The following is a 20,770-nucleotide window of genomic DNA, read 5'->3' as shown; positions in this document are numbered from 1 at the left end:
CACTAATCAGCTCGGCTTGCCAATCTACCCTCTAAGAAATGGCATGTTACTTGTCATAGCAACGTAGGGCTGGTAGGCTATGGCTACACTAAGGAGGTATTCTGAAATAAAATGTTTCAAAACAACTATTCTGAAATATGCTAATTCGAAACAACACAGCTGAACACAAAATGCATTTCAGAATAGCACCCAGATATTTTGAAATAGCATTTCCAGTCACAGTGCTATTTTGAAATAGTGCCATTATGGCTTATTTCCAAATAGCTCTATTCTGTGTCTTCATAGAGCCAATATCAAAACAAAACAGCAGTCCAGTAGCACTTTAAAGACTAACAAAATAATTTATTAGGTGATGAGCTTTGGTGGGACAGACCCACTTCTTCGGATCACCTAATTATTTTGTTAGTCTTTAAAGTGCTACATGACTGCTTTGTTTTGATAGAATAACATGGCTACCTCTCTGTTACTATTTCAAAATACCTATTTTAAAATAGGTGTTTCTCCTCGGCTATGTCTACACTAGCACCCCCCCCTTTTGAAAGGGGGATGATAGTGAGACATGTCAGGATATGCTAATGAGGCACTGCAATGAATATGCAGCACCTCATTAGCATAATAGCAGCCTCAGCACTTCGAAAGTGTAACTTTCGATCAAGCATGGCTCATCTACACGGAGTCCTTTTTTTAAAAGGCCTTGCACACGTCGAAATCCCTTATTCCTATAACCAAATATTTGGTCTTATTTCGAAAGGTGGGGTTGCCAGGGTAGATACAGACCTCCTGCACTGAGGGTTACCAATTTCAAAATAATGCATCCACTCTTTCAAATTTATTTCAGAATAGCATGTGCATAGTCAGCTGTTATGTCAAAATACCTCTGTACTGTAAACGTAGCCGAAGACAGCTCAAAAGGCCATCCAGTCCATTCCCCTATACCACGGTAGAACTAGTTATCTAAACCATACCTGACAGATGTAATCCTGTTGCTGTTAAGTTACTTATGTCTTGATCTACATAGACCTGGCATCATGGGCTATTCAGAGGCAGAAGGCAATAGTTGAATAGTGAATGAGAGAGAAGTTACGTGATGAACTTTGTTGAAAATGAAGACTGCCCAGTTGTGCTTAATAGACAAAGGAGAGAGCCAGTGGAGAATTCAGAGCAGTGATGCAGTCAAAGAAATTTGTTAGGGAAATAATCTTTGCAGCAACATTCAGAACGGATGAGTGGAGGCAAGGTGGCATGTGTAAAGGCCAAAGAAAAGAAACTACTGTAATTTGAGACATGAGATTCTGGACAAGAGTGTGTGTTGAGTGTGGATGGAAAGGTGGTAACTTAGGGTACATCTATACTTACCAGAAGATCGACCCAGTCAGGGTCGATCTTCTGGGGTTTGATTTAGCATGTCTAGTGGGGGATGCACTAAATCAAACCATCAGGGCTCAACACTCAATCCTGGTACTCCCCGTTCTTGCCAGGAGTAAGAGAGGTCAATGGGAGAGTGTTTCCTGTTGACCTCCCTCTGTGAGGATAGCCTGAAAAGTTGGTCTTAGATAAGTTGATTCCAGCTATGCAGTTGTCATAGCTGAAATTGTGTATCTAGGATCGACTTTTGGGTTTAGTGTAGACCTTCCCTTAGAATGATTGTGGGTGGTTTCACCCTAAGCATAACTCAATGTCCTGAAGGGCTACCTTCTTTCACCCAGTATTGCATTTACTTTGCTAGGAGAGCCGTGTCAGTAAAGCAGTAGAAGTGATGATACAACATGTGGAAAACTTGAAACGCATGTATACAAAGGAACATGCAGAACTTGAGGAGTTGAAACAGGTCCTGCTCCAAAATGAAAGATGCTTTAGCTCTTTTGGAGATCAAGGTAGCTGTTAAATTTAATCTATTTTCATTTCTCTTCTAAATAAGTGTAATAAGTTGAGCCATTCAGCTGGTATTTATAAAACTGCTACACCTTCTTGAATGAGAAGTGCTAGATAAACACTTTATCTCCTGTATCGTTTTATTGATAGTGTATTGTTAATGCGCAGCAGCAGAGAAGTTTGACTGTTCTCACTTTTATGATTATTGGAAACATCTAAGAACTATAACTTCAGACTTATAGGCAGATATCTTGAATTTCTGAAAGCATCTACCATTCCACATCATTCCACAAACTAAGCCTCTTTTTGAAGGTGCAACATGGGATGGTGGACTCTAATCTTGTATTCTGTAAAAATACAAATTGGATGCTCATTTTAATGTGCTTATGCTCAGTTTTCAGTGGCCTGACTTCAGAAGCTCCAAGGCTTCAGTGGGACTTGGAGGGGCTTGGCACATTGGACTTCTGTCCACATTTATTTTAAATTTTAGAAGATCTCAACCTTACATGCACAACACAGAAATCCTTACAGAAGCTCTGTAGCCAAGGAGGAGGAAGTAAAAGCTGGCACCAAAGAGTGCTCTGTCCTATAAAAACAGATTTTAATTTTGTAAGGGCAAAGTAGCTCTTAACCAGACATTGGCAATGAGACCAGCAGAAGTGACCCCTCTTGCATAGGGCATGCAGTAATGTAAAGTATTAACTGGCTTAGTCTTGACTTAATGGCTACAACTGTAGATGTTTCCAGTATTTGGGTTTGGCAATTTAATTTCTTTTTAGAGACCTCCAGTGAGCAAGATTACCTCCCCTACCTTATAGTCAGGGTTGCTGACACACTTCACTGGGCCATGGGTAGGGGCAGCTCCAGGACCCTGGAAGGGGCAGGGGCTGGTGGCTAGCCTCCTCCAGCCAGCTCTTCAGTGCTGCTCGGGGCTTCAGCCACTGCCCATTGACACTTAGTGACAGCCAGGAGGCCCAGGTCCTCTTAAATGGCTGGGCCTCAGGGCACCTGCACCCCTTGTCTGCCTTCTCTCCTATTGGCACGCTTGCTTATAGCCATATTAATCCTGGAATATTAGTGACCAAACACTGATTTTCCTTTTTTTGGGTGGGGAGTTGATACTTGCTGCTTAGGTTTTCCTCCCAGATGGGATTGTTATAAACTTAAACAGGAACTGCAGGTGCTCCAAACCATCTGGTTCTATTCCACAATGGCAGTCTTTTAAAAATCTGCTTACAATAACCATTTCCTCTTCACAGATGACTCTGCAAATAAAAAGTTTCCAAGTTCTCTCAACTTCAAGGTATCGGTACCACTGACATTATGACAAATAAATGGAATGCCGTGTGCTCTTCACAGCCATCTTGTACATGTATTCTGGTGCTAGACATCTGCATGCAATCTGTATCTACTGGGCTTTCCATAACTCCCTAAACTCTCCAAAGCAAACTAACTTGATCAGGCATCCTAACATTTCAGTGGAAAAGTTAATTAAAAGTTTCAATATGCTGCTGTAAGCGGGCCCATAATCTTCCATGGTTTTGAGGCCCATTTCTCGTCTTAAGGACCTGTTGCTCTCACGGAGTCCTTGACGACAAAAGCCTCAAAACAGAGGTCTTTAGCATACTGAACTAAGAAAGATTTAACAGCATTGTTGGAGCCCTATTTTGTGCTCCAGTAGGTTAACTTCTGACATCATAAATTTCAGATTGTGCGGTGGTAGATATACATGTGGGTTGTTTCTAATCCAGAAAATAATCTGCATATATGTATGTAAAGTTCCTTTAAAAAGTACTTAAGTGCTGTATATGGGGTTACTTACTACTGGGTATCTTTTTAGTGTTCATGGAAAACATCAATTTTATAAATATATGTGTCCATTGACATGCCTAAAACTAGTGGTTAATCAAACCAATGCATAATAATAAAAGCTCTTCTTTGTGTAGCCCCCATCATCCCTACGAAGAGTCAGTATTGCAGCATTGCCCAGGAACGTTGGAAGTACTGGTATCGGTTTGCAGCTGGTAAGTAAAGAGTTGTCAAATGATGACCTTATTCTCAAACTAGTCAGGCTTACTGCATTTCATTTTCCCTTACTTTACAGGCCCAGTTATATGGAACTGATGGAAGTGAAAGAAGTGACAAAATCCACAGGCGATCAAGCAGCTGGTAAGGCTACTGCAGTTTTGTTTTTATATGGTCCTTGATATTTTCAACTTCATGATGGCTATAGTAGATCATTCTGCTGGAGTGGTTTTGGAAGCATCTTTTGGGAAATGATGCTATATAAGCCTTAAAGTTCAGCGTTCACTGCCACACCTGAGTGTCCACATCCTTATTTTGTGTTCCAGTAGATTAAGATAAGATATCTTTAAATTTGAGACTGTTCTATAGCAGATTCAGTCTACCTGCCTTCCATCTGCATGTGTAAGTGCTCATGAAATAGGAGAATCATGACCTCTGTATAATGGTAGGAAGGGGAACAGCAATGTAAAGACAATGGATTTCAAGAAGGCAGACTCTGGCAAACTTAGAGAGTTGGTAGGTAAGGTCCCATGGGCAGAAAGCAATCAAACACAGCAGTTTTTCAAAGAGATGTTAAGGGTGCAAGAGCAAAGTATTCTTCTGCATGGAAAAGATAGGAAGGATGGCAAGAGACTTTCCTGGCTTAACCAGAAGATTTTTGAATGATCTAGAAAAACAAGTTGTCTTTCTGAAAGTGGAAACTAGGTAAAATTACAAAGAAAGAGTATAGACCAATAACACAAGTGGGGCAAAATTAGAAAGGCCAAGGAACAAAATGAGCTCAAACTAGCTAGAGCCATAAAGGGTAACAAGAAAATGTTGTACAAATATGTTATAAGCCTGAGGAAGACCAAGGACAGGGTAGACCATTTCTCAATGAAGGGAAAAACAGAAAATGTGAAAATGGCAGAGGTGCTTCGTGACTTCTTTATTTTAGTTTTCACCAAGAAGGTTGGTGGTGATTGGATGCCTAGCATAGTGAATGCTGGAGACAATGAGGTAGGTTCAGAAATTAAAATAGGAAAAGACCAAGTTTAAAAATTACTTAGAAAATTTAGATGTCTTGAGGTCACCAGGGCCTGATGAAATGCATCCTAGAATACTCACAGAGCTGATTGAGGAGGTATTCAAGCCATTAGTGATCATCTTGGGAAAGTCATGGAAGACTGGGGAGATTCCAGAAGACTGGAAAAGGTCAAATATATTGCCCATTTACAAAAAGGGAAATGAGGGTAACCCAGGAAACTACTGTCAGGAAAGGTAGCAGAACAAATAATTAAAGAATCCATTTGAATACGTCTAGAAGATAAGGTGATAAGTAACAGCATGGATTTGTGAAGACAAATCATGTCAATCCAAACATAGTTTTCTTTGATAGCATAACAAAGCCTTGTGGATAAGGGGGAAGTGGTAGATTGCATATACCTACTGAGCAGTAGCAGAGCATTAGATTCAGTTTTGCAAGCCCTTCTTATAAATAGACTAGGGAAATAGTAGATGGGGCTACTACAAGGTGGGAGGGTGCATAAATGATTGATAACTTCTCTTTGGGAATGGTTATCCAATGGATCACAGTTGTCCTGGAAGGGCCTAACAAGCAGGGTTCTATTCAATATCTTCATCAATGAGTTAGATAACTGCATACACAGCGTACTTGTAAAGCTTGCTGGTGATAAAAAGTTGGGAGGGGCTGCAGGTACTCCAGATCTTTTTGAATTCTAAGTCTATCACCTGGCAAAATAATCTGAATTAAATAACATGAAATTCAATAAGGACAAATACAAAGCACTCTACCAAGGAAGGAACTATCAGTTTCACACATACAAAATGAGAAATGACTGCCTAGGAAGGACTATCACAGGAGGGAATCTAGGGGTTGTAATGGGCCACAAACTCAGTGAGTGGTGCTGTGTGTGGTGGTGGTGGGGAAAGCAAACATCATTCTGCAATGTATTAACAGGAGTGTTGTAAGCAAGACACTTCACACTATCTCTAGCTGAGGCCTAATCAGCACAGTATTGTTTTCAGGTCTGGGCACCACATTTCAGGAAAGATGTGGAGAAGGTCCAGAAAAGAGGAACCAAAAAGATTAAAGGTCTAGAAAATATGACCTGCAAGGGAAGATTGGAAGAATTGGACTTGCTCAAGTTAAAAAAAGAAGGGACATAACATCTCTGAAGAACCTAAAAGTGTGTCACAAGGAGGAGGGAGAAAAATTATTCTCTTTAAACTCTAATAGGACAAGAAGCAATTGACTTAAATTGCAACAAGGGAGGTTTAAGTTGGACATTAGGAAAAGAATCCTGTTTGGGTGGTTAAGCAGAGAATAAATTGCCTAGGGAGGTCACAGAATCTCAACCGGAGACTTTTAACAGCAGGTTAGACAAACATCTGTCGGGGATGATTTAGATCGGGGTGGGGAACATTTTTCAGGTTGGAGAGCCACTGACCCGTAGCCAAACTTGAAAAAATCTTCATAGCTTATGATAACATAAGTGAGTGTGCTCATTTCTCTCTCTTGCACTGAACTTCTTTTCTTTTTACTGTGATATGAACACATGAGCTGAAGTATTTACTTTCACTTTGGGCAGGGGCCGACTGGGAACAAAACAAAATGAGAAACGTCCTTCACTCCAACGATTCATTAGCACATATTCCTGGGTGGAGTCTGAGGAAGAACAGTCTGAAACAAAGTAGGCCTTTCATAATCTCCAAGGTTTTATGGTGGGCTCACATCTTGCATGTCAAAGCTATTATATACTGTCTTCCTGTTTATAAAAATGTGCCTACTTGTTTACCTGAGGTGAGTGCTTATCAGGAATGTTAATTTAACACTTTTTTTCAGAACTGAACAAGTAGAACCATCAGTTGAAGAAATAAGAGAAGACCAAGCAAGGAAGATAAATGTTACTGAAAGGGGGAAAAATCTATCTAAATGGAGTCCAGGATCAGCGTAAGTCTCTCAGTTGCAAATATGGTCAGGTGGAAGACACTGGAAGAGAGTGACAATTGTGATTTTATTGGATGATATCAACCTTTCAAAGCGGGCAGGTTACTTGATCTAGTTAGCAAGTTAAAAGCTTTTGCTTTTTGGTACAAGTCAAGAACAGAACCGCTCTTACTCTGCCACACTCAATTGTCTTGAACTGTGACACCACACTGCATGGTGCTCTATGTCAACACTGCCCCTGTGATGACAAAGGCTATGTCTACACTGAGATATCAATTTTAAGTTGTTTAGCCTGCTTTTAGCAAGTGTCGGCCTTTGCTGTAAATTCCATTAGCTAGTTTTATGGTGCACTAAAATCAACATAGTATCAATATCATATTTGTTGTAACCTGAGGGGTGTAGTGTTCAGTTCGAATTTAAAGTTCCAAATGAAGGTAGTGAGGAAGCACCATGTCTTTAAATCAAATTCATTAGCCTCCACAGATGTCCTGTATGTGCCCCACAATTCTCTGCTTTGGCCTCTTCTATCTCCACTGCTTTCAGGTGCACAGTAGTTAAGCAACAGCAGTACCATTTCAGTTTGGCACCTAGAGCCCCATGGCTGTAGGGTCATGCGTGTAGGAGAATAAAGATATATTTTTTTCGGTCTTTCTTTGCTATTAGTGTGGCTGTGGAGTCTGTGGTTCTGTGTCTACCTCTGCTAGCTGTTTTTCATGTACTTCCTAGCACCAGCCACTCTCCCCTCTACAGCACATGGCAGCTAGGCTGTGGGTGGGGGTTGTGCTTGTATGATTAGCTGAAGTTTCTCAACCTTTTACATTTTGTTGTGACACCCACATCCCTGCCATTCCCTCTCCCCAAAGATACCACGCAGTCTGGAACTTTCCTGTGCCCAGCCACATCATGTGGCTTGACCCCGAGCCAATAAAAGGATGTACTGTGCAAGGTGCCAGGCAGCTCATGCATGGTGAGGGCTCTGTAACCAGCCAGGAGAAGTCCTCCTTGGTGGGTAGGATACTGGGGCAACAGGGCTGGCACTATTCAGGGACCTTGCAGCTGCCCAGGGGAAGTCCACCTCGGTGGACACTTTTTGGACATTTGGTTAACATGGCATGGGAATGAAGGAAATGAAATGTAGGAAGATGTTGTCAGATACCCACAGCCACTTGTGGGGCACTGTTTACTCATGCTGTACCAGTGAAAATAGTCAGAATGCTATGAGGCTCAGAACTGTGGGATAAGGTCCCCCAATACGCAGCAGTAACAGTTGATTTTTGCCGACGTGTGACAGCAATAAATTGATTTTGTGGGGAGCCTGTGGGAAGGTGAGGATACTCAAAATCAAATTGGTAAAATCCAGCGTTAATTGATTTGCAATAAAATTGATTTTAGCTCATAGTGTAGACTCAACCTTAGTCTATGTATTTTGCTGGTCCAGATAGCTCTGTCATTCTAAAATTAGAGAGGAAGTCATTGGACTAGACAGTAAACTGTTTCATTGCAGGGGCAAAAATGGCTGGTTATATGCAATGCCTATTTGGAGATTGAGCAACACATTTTCATTAATGTTTATGGAATATGTGTGAGGAAATTCCTGATTTGGTTTGAACACAAACATTCAGTTTTTGTGCCACTTCAGTTTTTAATGTAAATGTCTTCAGCTTCTAGAACTGACCCATGCCTGCATTCTATACCCAGAATATAACAGGCTACTGTAGCTGGTTATCATCACAGTGGCAAACCAGCCTTCATTATGTACAATTTATATTCTGGATTAACAGTCTAACAATACATTCAAATCTTCAAGAAACACATGCCTGTCTTGTGTGTGTGATTTCTTCACAGTTGCAACATGTCATCATGGGCATCTCCTCTGAAGACTTCCTTCTCCAAAGCTAACAAAACTCTCTGGATTTCTCTTACCATCATTGTACTACTTGCTGCACTCACAAGCTTTCTCGCAGGCCTGTCTCTCCAAAGACCTGCAGATGCTGCTCCTGTGGGAACTGGAGATTCTTGGAAATCACTACAGCAACTACTGTGGCCATATACTAAACTTCAACACAATGGACCACCGCCAGTATAATGCAATCTGTTTTTGATTGTTGGCATTTTCTCTTTGACACAATTTGTGTTTATATGAACTAGTGCAAACATAGCTCAAGTATGGAATTACTTTAATTCTCAATCATATTTAACTACGTACTTTGAAGATTTACCATTTACTGTCAAGTGAAGTCTCAATACTCAAGCCCAAAGTTTGGAAATACAAATGCACCTTTCCCCTCTGACAACTGAAGACTGTCTTAATCTTGTTCAAGATTAAATGACTTAAATATCCTCTATTTTTCTGAAGCTTATAATAAATGGGTCTGTATGGTAGTTAGAAAATTTTATTTACAAAAGTGAATTTTTATCCATTCTTAGGCATTTAAAAGCTGTTTTGATTGTAAAATGACATCACTGTAATTTTATGGATAGCGTTCATGCTCAATAAAGTGAATTATAATTGTCCTAAGAGTATGTTAACACTCTAGTAGCAATGAGGAGTTGGTATACCACATCAATGAATAGGCAACTAGTTTTTTTTACTTTTTCAATTGCTGCCTCAGTGGCAAAATCTTTTATCAGATGGTAGAGAGTAGAATGAAATTCAGTATTGCTTGCTAGATCTGTGGAGAAGGCTTCGCTAGTTTCACTGATTCTGAGCCTTTGTGCTCGCTGACCATTAAACATGCACAGGGACCAATCTTCATCAGCAACAACAGCATCTGTGTTAAGGTGTTCACTCACCTACAGGAGAATGGAAGAAAAAAGTTATATTTTCTAAAGTGAGTTAATGTAGGGAGAAAGGTCGACTAGCTGTGGATGCTGAGAGCTAGTTTTTAACAAGGTGCTGCTGGAACTTTGGATCTGGCTTGAGTACAAAATTCACAGCTTCAAACCCACAGTTTCTACTGCTTAAAATGTCCTTGTCGTGCCTAAAACGTGCTTTGCCCTCTGTACCACCCCTTAAAGTCCTGATGCTGCATACCAGAGCTCGAACTAGCCACTTCAATACAGTATCTATGCTCAGACACCTCTTTATGTACTGCCTATTTAATCTGGCCCTGCACAGAACAACTGACGATGGTATGTTAGCCAACACTGCTTGGGTTAGAGCACTTCCAGCAGGATGTGGGAAACTGAGGCTCTCTCTTCTCACCACTCTAACTCTCCCACAAAAGAAAAGTTAGCTGGAGTTCTGGGCACTCAGCCAGGAAGACTTATTAGTGCATCCTGGTTATCTAGGACCATCCCTCTCTGAGAGGCTGATAAAGGTGAGGCACATAAGTCCAGCAGAGAGACTATAAATTGCAAGGGGTAATTGGCCTGTCTCCCACCCTACCTGAGCCATGTACTCCAATGTCTTCAGCATTGTTTTACCAAATTTTAGGTGGCTCCCCCAGGAAGGCCAAAAGGAATCTTGCATAGGTAACTTTGTCCCTACATGTTTAATATCTCTGAACATACAGTGAAGTGACTGAGCTTCCAGGATCAACATCTCACATTTGATAGTTATTGTGAACAGACCCATTGCAACTTCTGTGTTTGGATAGAAGATCTTAATCATAGCAAGTCTTTAATTCCTCTTAATGAGCCTCTGAAAGGGGATGGGGTTAAAGCTGGTCATTAAGAATATATCCACTCCTCTCCAAATGCAAGGAATGGGTGGGCCTGTTGCATAGCCTTATGAATCTATACAACAGTTTGCCTTAACTCCAAATTTACTAATGGCACTTAGTGTAAAACAGTGAAGTCCTACTTACTGCCACCCAGGTCACAGAACAAAATTACCCTCCCTTGACAAAAGAATATTAACCTGTAGAAATGGTTGCATAGCTTCCAATTATGCACTGGGGGATGCAAATGTACAGACCATAATGGCAAGGGATCAATTATCTTACCTGCAGCTAGAGGCTGCAACTAGACCTGGCAAAAGAGTGCTTCCCTGTGGTAGCAGGAAATAGTGGCAGGATCTCGCTCTCAAAAGAAGGGGCTGTTAAAGCTCTGACCCCTAAAGTCAATGTGCATGAGAGCAGCCCTATAGCATCCTCTGAGGGAAAAGAGCTCAGGTTACAGCCAGCCAACTAATAAAACCCCACCTACCTAATGGGTAAGGAAGGACTCTGAATGCAACCCCTTTTTGTACTCACTCTAGATCTGGAGAAACCACTTAGCTGAGGAGTGTGCTAAGTGCTCACGTCCAAGCTGTGTTATATGGGAGGCAGAGCCATCTCATCCACAGGACAAATGGGGATGGACATCCTGGGCTCTGCAGCAGCCACTCCAACCATCCAAGGGGTGGGGGTACCTGGGGCCAAGGATTAAGCAGCAGGGGTGTCACCTCCCCTTCCTCCCACATTCACCATGCAGGCTGGGGGAGTGGGAGCCTGTTCCACCCTCCTGGTCAGCTGCTCTTCGCTTCTCCACAGCTGGGGGAAGCAGAACATCCATCCAGCTCCCACTACCTGTGAAGAGGCAAGGCACAGGCTGCTGCTCCCATTGTTCACAGGGTGGTGGTGGTGGGGCTGCAGAGATAAGCAGGCAGGGCTGGGGCAGGGGAGGTTGCCTTAGACCCTGCACCTGAGGGGTTTGCTCCAGACAATGCCCGCCCCCAACTCTCCCTCTCCCTTAGGACAATTCTGATGGCAGGTGACCTGTAAAGCAAAGTAACTGCATCTTTTTTTGGGTCTTCACTCTCAACAGTCAACAACTGTTACTTAGAGACTCAGTGTAGTACATTACGTTCAGTAAAACTTCAGACAGAAGCTGAGTAAATTCTAAAGCTATTAAAACTGCAAAAGTAGAGCCCTGTTCTCAGAAATGGCATATTTCTGAAAAGAAGAGCTACCCCAGCTCAGTTTTGCTTGTCTCATGTTACGTTATTCGAGATTGTTTCTTTGGGCTGAGTCTAAAAGAGCAACCTTAAAAACTACTTGATCTTGACCAGATGCCAGATTCCACTTGCTCCAGCTGAAGGCAAAAGCAGATGCAACCAGCGCCATCTGTTGATAAGTTATGACCTCTGCTAGTGGAGTCTGTAACGAAAAGTATATACATCAGAAACCACCTGTACCCAAAAGAACCACACCACTCTGTACTAGAATACCCCACTTAAAGGAAAGCTCTGGTAAACAGCCAGGGGACAGGGTGTGGTTCTTGCTCTTTTGGCTGGCCCTGCAAACTGTGATACCCAGGTACCTGCGGGATTCTGAATGGCAAAGATCCACTGTTGTAGCCAAGCATATCAGCTAAAAGTAGCAAACTAGATTTAAAAAAAAAAAAAAAAAGAGTTCATAGCTATCTCACCTTCTCGTTCACACAGACATACTTGTGAGAATAGTCTGAAGGGAAAATGTTCACGCCAGCCTTTTTCAAAGCAACTGTCAGGTTAACTGGAGATGTCCATTTTCCTGTCAAGTGGGCAAGCTGCTCACTTCCAACCACAAGTAATGAAGATAACATACACTGATTATCCTGTTACACAAGGCAATAAAAACAAGTTTGTTACTGATTAAAAGTACACTGTACTTCAGGCCTTTTAACAACTATTTACTTTTCTCTTAGGAACCTTAAGGCCCTCAGAAACTGATTTGAAAACACCTCTGATGAGTCCACATTCACCTGAACCCTTTATCCCAAGTACTACCACTCAATAGCAGCCCCAAAGACCAAAACTTCAAAGGGGCGTATACCCACACTGAGGTGGCATGTCTATTCCCTAGCACCAAATCTGCTGCATTCCCCACAGCTGCCTAGATATAGCATTTAGGACAAATAGGATGGCAGCACACTGCATTGATAGCCACCTTCCACTCCTACATCTTGGAGCACAGGCCACTGACAACCATTTGCTTGCATCGCCTGTCCTGGGTGATCTTTTCCAGTTCTGAGCAGGTGTATCCCATCTTCTTAGCTTCTGCCTTCAGGTCTCTACACCAGGCGTTTCTTGGGTGCCCTTTTTTTCTTGTTGGCTCCACAAGGCTTTCCTTGTGATGGTGGTGGTTGGGTTTCTGAGCCTATAGTGGACTTTAATTCAGCTGGCTATAACCTGTCAGATTGTGACAGTAACTAGAAGATAGATTTGTATGTGTAAATCAGAGGCTGTTTTACACAGAACAAGTAGCATTAAGACATCACATTATTTGAAGAGCTCCCTTTTAAAAGTCCTAAAATAGAGGACCAAAGAGGCACAATTTTGTGGCGAGCTCTGCTTTTTAAGGTGGCTTTGAATTAAACACGGAACAGTGGGAGCTTCAGGTTTCAAAATACGGCACATTAATCAGTACATTAATCAAAACAATGTTACCAAAATTCAGTATGCAGCCTGCTAGCCCATTCTGGGCAAAAACCTAGGTGCAAGTGCCATTTATGTTTCCGACCCTGGACATGCACAACTCCTGGGGTTCAGGGAGAGGTGGCAATACACAACTACCCTCACATTTTTCCATATTAAGGCAGTCTGTACTATAGCTATAAAATTAGCTCTGGTAATGGCCTAAATTAGCATAAAGATCTGTGTTGGAGTTGCACGTATGAAAATATTTACTGTACCTTAATTTGCATTTGAACTTCTGCAAAGGCTGTAACAACAGTGAAAAGTAATTCATCCGTGCCCTTAGGTCTGAGTTCCCATGATTGGTATGGCATGTTGAGATGAGCATCCTGAATCAGTGTGATTGTATAAAAAGCATCCATCTCCAAAGAAATTTGTTTCTCTTTCATTTTGTACTTTATGCCACTGATACCATCAGTTTTCCACTGTTTGCCTATGTATATATGAAAGAGGAAAAAATTGTTAGCGCTGCTGCTTTTCTTGTTAGACAAATACATCACACTGAACTTGCATCAAGTGGTATACTGAGCTGTGAAGAATATTAGGCATATGATACAGACAATAAATTTTAACAAGAAAAGTAGTCTTACACTTGGCATCAAAATTTCTTCCTAGCCCCCAAAAATAAATGAGAATTTAAAATGAAAGCATGGATGATAATGTAGCTAGTACTGTGGAAGCTCACTTTTAATAAATATACCTTTGAAACATTAATACGTAAAATCAAACTTCACTTTATTACATTAATGTAATGCAGGAATAAATTTACTGAAGTCCAGTGGGGTTCCTTTGGACTAAAACTTGTGTAAGAACAGTAGCTGTAGCTGGTCTTTTAAATATGTAAGATTTGAGAGGAGAATTTGGCTCAAGATACATTTAAATATTATAACTACAGTTTTAGCTATGTTTTTCTCATAACCATCAATGGTGTACTGTCATACTGCTGATCCAAAAATAAATGGCACAGAGGAAGTGCAGCACCACTGAAGGTAAGTTAGTTCTATTAAAGCAAGATATTGCAATTTGGTTATTTTCCTCTTGTAATTGTTGTTCATGTCCGTTCCATATTGGGGGGTGTGCTCATCCCATGAACCTCTGCCAGAAGTCTTTCTCCCAGTGGTATCCACAGGGCCAGTGGCATAATGGCCGTGTCTACACGTGCCCCAAACTTCGAAATGGCCATGCAAATGGCCATTTCAAAGTTTACTAACGAAGCGCTGAAATGCATATTCAGCGCTTCATTAGCATGCGGGCTGCCGCGGCGCTTCGAAATTGACGCGCCTTGCCGCCGCACGTCGCGTCCAGAGGGGGCTCCTTTTCGAAAGGACACCGCCTACTTCGAAGTCCCCTTATTCCCATGAGCTCAGGAATAAGGGGATTTCGAAGTAGGCGGGGCCCTTTCGAAAAGAAGCCCCATCTGGACGCGCCACGCAGCGGCAAGGCGCGTCAATTTCGAAGCGCCGTGGCAGCCCGCATGCTAATGAAGCACTGAATATGCATTTCAGCGCTTCGTTAGTAAACTTCGAAATGGCCATTTGCATGGCCATTTCGAAGTTTGGGGCACGTGTAGACGTAGCCAATGAAACCTTTCATAAAATGAAACACCTTTCTCTAATATTTACATTATACAGGAGCTAAACATGTAAACCCAAACAGTAAAGCAAAGATAAGTCTATCACAGTTTTCAGAAAAATTTTTTAGTGGAGGTAACTGTCAAGAGATACCACTTGAATGAGGACTGAACTACTACACAGCATTCTCCTTATATCTACATAACTTACAGAATAAGAATGTTTAAATCATGGAACACTAAAAATTTTGAATCTATTAGAAGTTATGCAGCGATTGAAAAAATATCGAAGGATAATGAAGAGTCAAGGGCCCATACAGAACTATGGATCTGAAGTGGATCTCACCTCTGTAGTGGGACTTGCCGAAGTCCGAGTTCCAAGTACTCCCTAAACTTTGGACAAATTAAAATCCAGGTGTGAGTTCTGGGACTTGAATTTAAGAAAGGTTTTTTGGATTTCATGTTTGTGTATAACAGCTGGCTGAAGATCTACTGTACCTGGAGAATCCCACCTGGCAACCACAGGTTCCTCAAAAAATACGACACTGTTGAGAAGTTGAAGAGTGACCCCTATACGTGGATATGTGGCATCTTCAGTTTCTTCTGATTCTGGAGGATAGGGATATGTCTCCAATCCTTCATCAAGTAACTTTAACATGGAGTTGAAGAGAAAATTTCATGAGAAAGTGCAATAATCTAACACATTTTGTAACCTACTTTAGCTCTCTGCAGAGTTTGCTAAAATACCATCTAAAAAGCTAAAACCTTGAACACTTGTACATTCACATATCTGTGAAACTTTGCAAATAACACTTTGCTGCTTCTGCATCTTCCCATCTGAGGATCTCAAAGAGCTTTTCACAACCCTTAGGGTGAAACTAGGCCTGGTGTGCAAACCAGAGAAACACTTTCTAGAACACACAAGATCTGCTGCATTGGAACCTCCTCTCACAGACAGGGCAAGGGCCTTTGTAGCTCCACATGGAATAGATAGTGAGGTTTTAAATGGATCCAGCAGCTCCAAATACTATACAGTAAATCTTCAATTTAATGGACTAATGGGGGAAGGGGTGTCTGTTAATGCCGAAAGTCTATTATAGCTGAATGGTTATACTGTATGATGATGCACTGACCTTCCCAGCCCATCACTCAGTCCTGTCCTCTGCCCCCCACTTTCCTTCCTCCTGCCCCATTCTTCCCCTCACATCTCCATCTCCCTCTCCCAATTACCGGAAGAGGAGCTCCATGCCAGCCTGGCTCCTGCCACCTCCCACAGTTCTTGGTGCACTCAGCAGTGTGGTTTCTCTGGCCTAGCGGCCCGAGCTGCAGCGGCAGCTCCTCCAGCCCCGGCGGCTCTGGTGAGTCACTGGCATTTACTGGTGGGAGAGGGGGTGAGCTGGCAGACAGCGTCCATTATTTCCAAAGTCTGTTAAATGGAGGGTTTACTCTATAGCCACAAAGAGGGGCTGCAGCTATTACTCCAGCCCATATGTTTGATGCTTCAGTACTATCTGCACTGAGGGGCTCTACAGCAGCTCTTCATGAAGATGAGGTTAGGGATGGGCAGTTATGTCTGTCAGTACCCCAGTGAACACACGCACCTGAGTTTTTGCAGTTTATGTGATTTATGCCCATTAAACAGTTCAGCATCACAAAAGCCCATGAAGCAAGGAACCGTTTTCTCAAATTTTCAACGTGAGCAAACAGACATACTGCTCAGGGATCATAACATCTGACTCAGAGCCTGGAATTAAACTCAAAGATCCTTTATCACACTCATGGGCTTTTACCCAACTTTCTGTTTATAATATGCAGCAAGGACTTCCTTTTCCTTACACTTTCAGGAGGATTTTCAAATGGAGTCATTCCAGCTGCCTGTGCTACCTCCATTTCACAGAACTGACTGAAAGTTTTGCAGGTGGAACTGAGGAGCATGATTTGAAAACTCTGCTTTTAATCTTAGTACACAGAAACTCAAAGGATAGACCTGTTTATACTTTGTGCACTCTACATGGACAAGTCTCCAGAACTGCGGCAATTCTTTCCAGGGTTACCAGAACTAAGAGAGGTTCACTGGGTGTAATACTGCTTCAGATCTTGACCTACTTCCACCATGGTCCAGCCTTTGATTTGTTTGGCTTGAGGTGGGAGCTTCAATGCATCAATAAGGTACACTCCACCCACTGGTGTGAACTGGTGCAAATCAACTACATTTTCGTCAGTTATCTCTTCTTCTTTTTCATCAGGGGTCATCTGCAGTGGTGCAGCCTGAACTAAACAGCAATCAAATATCTAGTATTAATTCAACATTTTAATAAATTTTTCAGAGATTTCAAATCCCAAATATTTTTTGAGTAAATAGCGTCTATATATGTACTTAATTGGCTTTCTACTCTTTAAAAGGATTCACTGGAATGGAGAAAATTAAACAAACAAAAACGAGCAGAAGGCTTAGTCACAGCTGGACCTAAGTTTTGAGAAGTTTTAAAACTAAGTAAGTGGCTGGTGTGCTAGCTGTGAACACCTTTCTTTGTAGCAAAGGTACTCTGTAGCCACATAGACTTATGACCACCACAGGATTTACTAATCTAGCCAACGACTGCCTTATCTTCTCATGCTAGAAGTACTGAAATTTTAAAGGGAAGACTGCATTGTTCCTACTAGGCCCTGATTTTGTGAATTCAGCAGAGTCATCCCCAGAGTCAGGGTCTTAGTTATAATCTGTGCAACCTTAAACACAATGGAATAGCACTACTGTAAGTGACAACAGAATATGGGCTGGAGACAGTGAGGTTGTACCAGTTATAACTAGCAGAGAGAACCTGGCCTGCATGTTATACAAAATCCTGCAGAGGTTATGGAAAGTGCATGGAACATGACTATCGGGCCACAAACTGAAGTTGAGGGGAAAAAAATGCTTAACACAGTAAGGGATGACTGGTGATTCATCTGCGGAACAAAAATTCATGAGAGGATCTGCAGAATTCTTAAGTAACATTCCAATGGTGAATGTCTGTGTTTTAAAATATCTAAGCCTTTAAAGAAAATTATGTAGGATTTGAACCCTCTAAAATCATGTAGGTCGCTAGGAGTGTTCAAAAATTCATGCCACCTACATTGTAATATATGTGAGGAAGAAAATTTATAATAAGAATCCACTTAAATTCTGTTCAATAACACAATATAAAGTAACTGTACAGGTTGCACCTTCAAAAACTGGCACTCTCTGGCCCGGCAACAGCCGTGGTCCAGCAGGACCATGGATGCTCCTGGATCAGAGAGCCTGGGAGCCTGAGGGCAGAAGAGGCAGCTCAGGGCCAGAGATAACAGAGTTGGCAGCCTGGCTGGGGGCAGTGCACGACTAAGGCCAGAGCCCCGCAGCACTCTGGAGCCAGGGCCAGAACCCCCAGCAGTCTGCGGCAAATGGGGCCAGGGCCAGAGTCCCCACAGCAGTGGGCGGCAAACACGGGGCCAGAATCTCCGCAGCTACTGGCAGGAAATTTGTGGCTCAGCTGGAATCCCGGTGGCAGCAGGCACAGAATGCAGGGCCAGGGCCAGAGCTCCTTAACAGTCATGGCAGCCCACAGGAGGTGGGGCTGTGGTTGGAGTCCCTGCAGCAGTGAGTGTGGAATGTGGAGCTGGAGACACGGGGTGGGCACTGGTGTCCCCCATGGCAGTGGGCAGGGAGCAGAGCTGTGGCTGAAGTCCCCACAGAAGTGGTCAGGAGTGTAGGGGCCACCCAGGAAGCTGGCAGCAGCTAAGTTTGGGGGGCTGGAAACAGAGAACCTCCCCTGATCCAGCAAGTTCTCTTATTTGGGATGGGTCAGGTGCCAACAGTGCCAGACCAGGGAGGTCCAGCCTGTATTAGAAATCTTATTAAATAATGTACTTTTTAAAAAATGAGAATCTCAACAAACTAAAAATATCCAGTGTGTCACGTTTCCACATTTAAAAAATAAAAGTGGGATGGGAAAGAGCTGCTAGTTTTCTATGAATACTATATATGCTTACGTATTATACATAGGTTTTGTAGTATACTCGGTACCACAATACAATAATTTAAACTCTCTGCATATTTATCACCTAAAACCCTCTGTATTATTCACAACTTTGGCTTCCTTAAAAAAAAAAAAAATCTAAACTGAGCATTTGTTCTCCTATGCTAACAGATCTTAAACAAGCATTAAAAACATATATAATTACGCAATACTGCAGGTAAAATCTGAGTACCTCCTGAAATGATGCTAACATTTTCTGATTTCTTATCAGATTCCTCTTCTAGTGTCTCATTTTCATCAAAATTATTTTCAGTGTAGTCTTTGAAAGAGATGGCACTCTAAAAAACAAAATGTGTGTTTTTAGATTACAGTGAGACAGGCACAATTAAAAATAATGTTGCTCCTCTGTGAAAATGAGAATCTTGTGAGACTAAGTCCTCGTTAATGAGCTTGATGCATACCTCACTGGACGAATAAGGATGCGCTGTAGGAAAATACAGAATGCATCAGTATGGCACCTTTTCTTTTTTTTTTTCCTTTTTGCTTTTATTTGTTTGTTTGCTGGCTAACATAACCTGGTTTTGCTATAAAAACATTGATAAAATCCACACTAGCTAAGACAAAGGAATAGGGATGCCTAGTGGTTAGAGCATTGGCCTTATAAACTCAGGGGTGTGTGTGTCTACACCTGCATTCTTCTTTCAAAAGAGGTATGCAAATGAGGGAAATCAAAAATGCAAATGAGATGCATATGTGGTACCTCATTTGCATATTCTTATTTCAAAAGAGCTTCTTTCGAAAGAAGAAAACCAGTGTAGACGCTGCTCTTTTGAAAGTAAACCCATCTTTGAAAGAATCCTTCTTCCCTTTATTTAGTGGGAAGAAGGATTCTTTCGAAGATGGGGTTTACTTTCAAAAGAGCAGCGTCTACACTGGTTTTCTTCATTCTAAAGAAGCTCTTCTGAAATAAGAATACGCAAACGAGGGGCCAAATTTGCAAATATGCACCTCATTTGCATTTTCAATTTCCCTCATTTGCATACATCTGTCGAAAGAGGAATGCAAGTGTAGATGCATCCAGGGTTGTGAGCTCAGTTCTTGAGGGGGCCCTCTGGGGGTCTGGAGCAGGTGAAATTTCACGAAAAGAAATGTGACATGGCTGGTGAGAGGCCCTGATGCAGGTGCAGGGGACTGAGCTCAATGACCTCTCAAGGTCCCTTCCAGCTCTATGAGATCTATATATATATATAAGTGAGGTAATCAGTCTAACACATTCATATAAAGAGAGAGAACGTATTAATTGCATTTCTATAGCAGCTTCCCTATGAAAAGCCCAAAGCACTTTGCAAATGTTATCAAATTCAGCTTCACGACACTGCCTGAAGTGGAAAGTAAGTGTTACTAGACTTGTTCTTCTGATGAGAAAACTAATGCAGGGAGAGACTACAGTAGAGGATAAATGTAAAATGGCTGGAAAAAAACCCAACACTTTGAAGGGAAAATCACTGCTTCTCTCCAGCCGTGCATGGCTGCCTTGTGTTCTGGCTTGTGCTTGTCCTGCTCACTGCCTCCTGGTGAGTGGGGAGGAGAGGGGAAGGAAGGGGATGGGACTGTCTGCAGGAACCCTTGGGCAGTGGGGCAGCATTTGGGGCATGCCCAGAAGATCCCTTCAAAATCTCCATCCACTTTCTTATCATCCTCTAATTATACCTGTCTTTCTTCAAACACCAGCATTCAAGGTTAAATAAAAAACTATTTCCAATAAGGTTGGACCTTTCTGGTACATCACCCATGGGACCTGACCGGTCCTGAACAAGGGAATTTGCCAGAGGTCCCATGCCTCTAGCCCTCCAGCCTGCCACCCCTCCCTACCGCTGGCTCCATTTCTGCCCTGGCTGACCCCCCTGCCTCAACCACCTACCTCCAACTCCAGCCAGCCCCCTTACCATGGGCCCAGCTGGGCTACTGGCCCCAGC

At 42.3% G+C, this 20,770-nt stretch overlaps 2 protein-coding genes across 4 annotated transcripts in view; one reads left to right on the top strand and one right to left on the bottom strand.

The window, feature by feature from the left end:
- Nucleotides 1-9,361, top strand: part of IRAG2 (inositol 1,4,5-triphosphate receptor associated 2) — a 71,142-nt gene extending 61,781 nt beyond the window's left edge. Inside the window, exons 33-39 of the mRNA XM_074998480.1 lie at nt 1,727-1,874; nt 3,132-3,175; nt 3,819-3,896; nt 3,977-4,041; nt 6,489-6,590; nt 6,743-6,850; nt 8,693-9,361. Of these exons, the coding sequence (XP_074854581.1) occupies nt 1,727-1,874; nt 3,132-3,175; nt 3,819-3,896; nt 3,977-4,041; nt 6,489-6,590; nt 6,743-6,850; nt 8,693-8,933 (786 nt within the window). The 3' untranslated portion in view covers nt 8,934-9,361. The remainder of the gene's footprint in view (nt 1-1,726; nt 1,875-3,131; nt 3,176-3,818; nt 3,897-3,976; nt 4,042-6,488; nt 6,591-6,742; nt 6,851-8,692) is intronic.
- The window catches only part of DNAI7 (dynein axonemal intermediate chain 7), a 51,866-nt gene continuing 40,435 nt past the window's right edge, over nt 9,340-20,770 (bottom strand). For 2 of the 3 annotated variants that reach the window (XM_075004521.1, XM_075004538.1), the window contains 8 exons: nt 19,027-19,132; nt 16,903-17,069; nt 15,295-15,445; nt 13,445-13,659; nt 12,200-12,367; nt 11,815-11,928; nt 11,257-11,358; nt 9,340-9,640 (listed from right to left, as the gene is read on the bottom strand). In XM_075004521.1, coding sequence (XP_074860622.1) covers nt 9,362-9,640; nt 11,257-11,358; nt 11,815-11,928; nt 12,200-12,367; nt 13,445-13,659; nt 15,295-15,445; nt 16,903-17,069; nt 19,027-19,132 — 1,302 coding nt within the window. In that variant the 3' untranslated portion in view covers nt 9,340-9,361. The remainder of the gene's footprint in view (nt 9,641-11,256; nt 11,359-11,814; nt 11,929-12,199; nt 12,368-13,444; nt 13,660-15,294; nt 15,446-16,902; nt 17,070-19,026; nt 19,133-20,770) is intronic. The other variant, XM_075004530.1, reaches the window with a different exon arrangement.

Source organism: Carettochelys insculpta, chromosome 1 (assembly GCF_033958435.1).
Source record: "Carettochelys insculpta isolate YL-2023 chromosome 1, ASM3395843v1, whole genome shotgun sequence".
Lineage (NCBI taxonomy): Eukaryota > Metazoa > Chordata > Testudines > Carettochelyidae > Carettochelys > Carettochelys insculpta.
The sequence above is the reverse complement of the archived record's forward strand: the minus strand, read 5'-3'. Positions and strand labels throughout refer to the sequence as shown.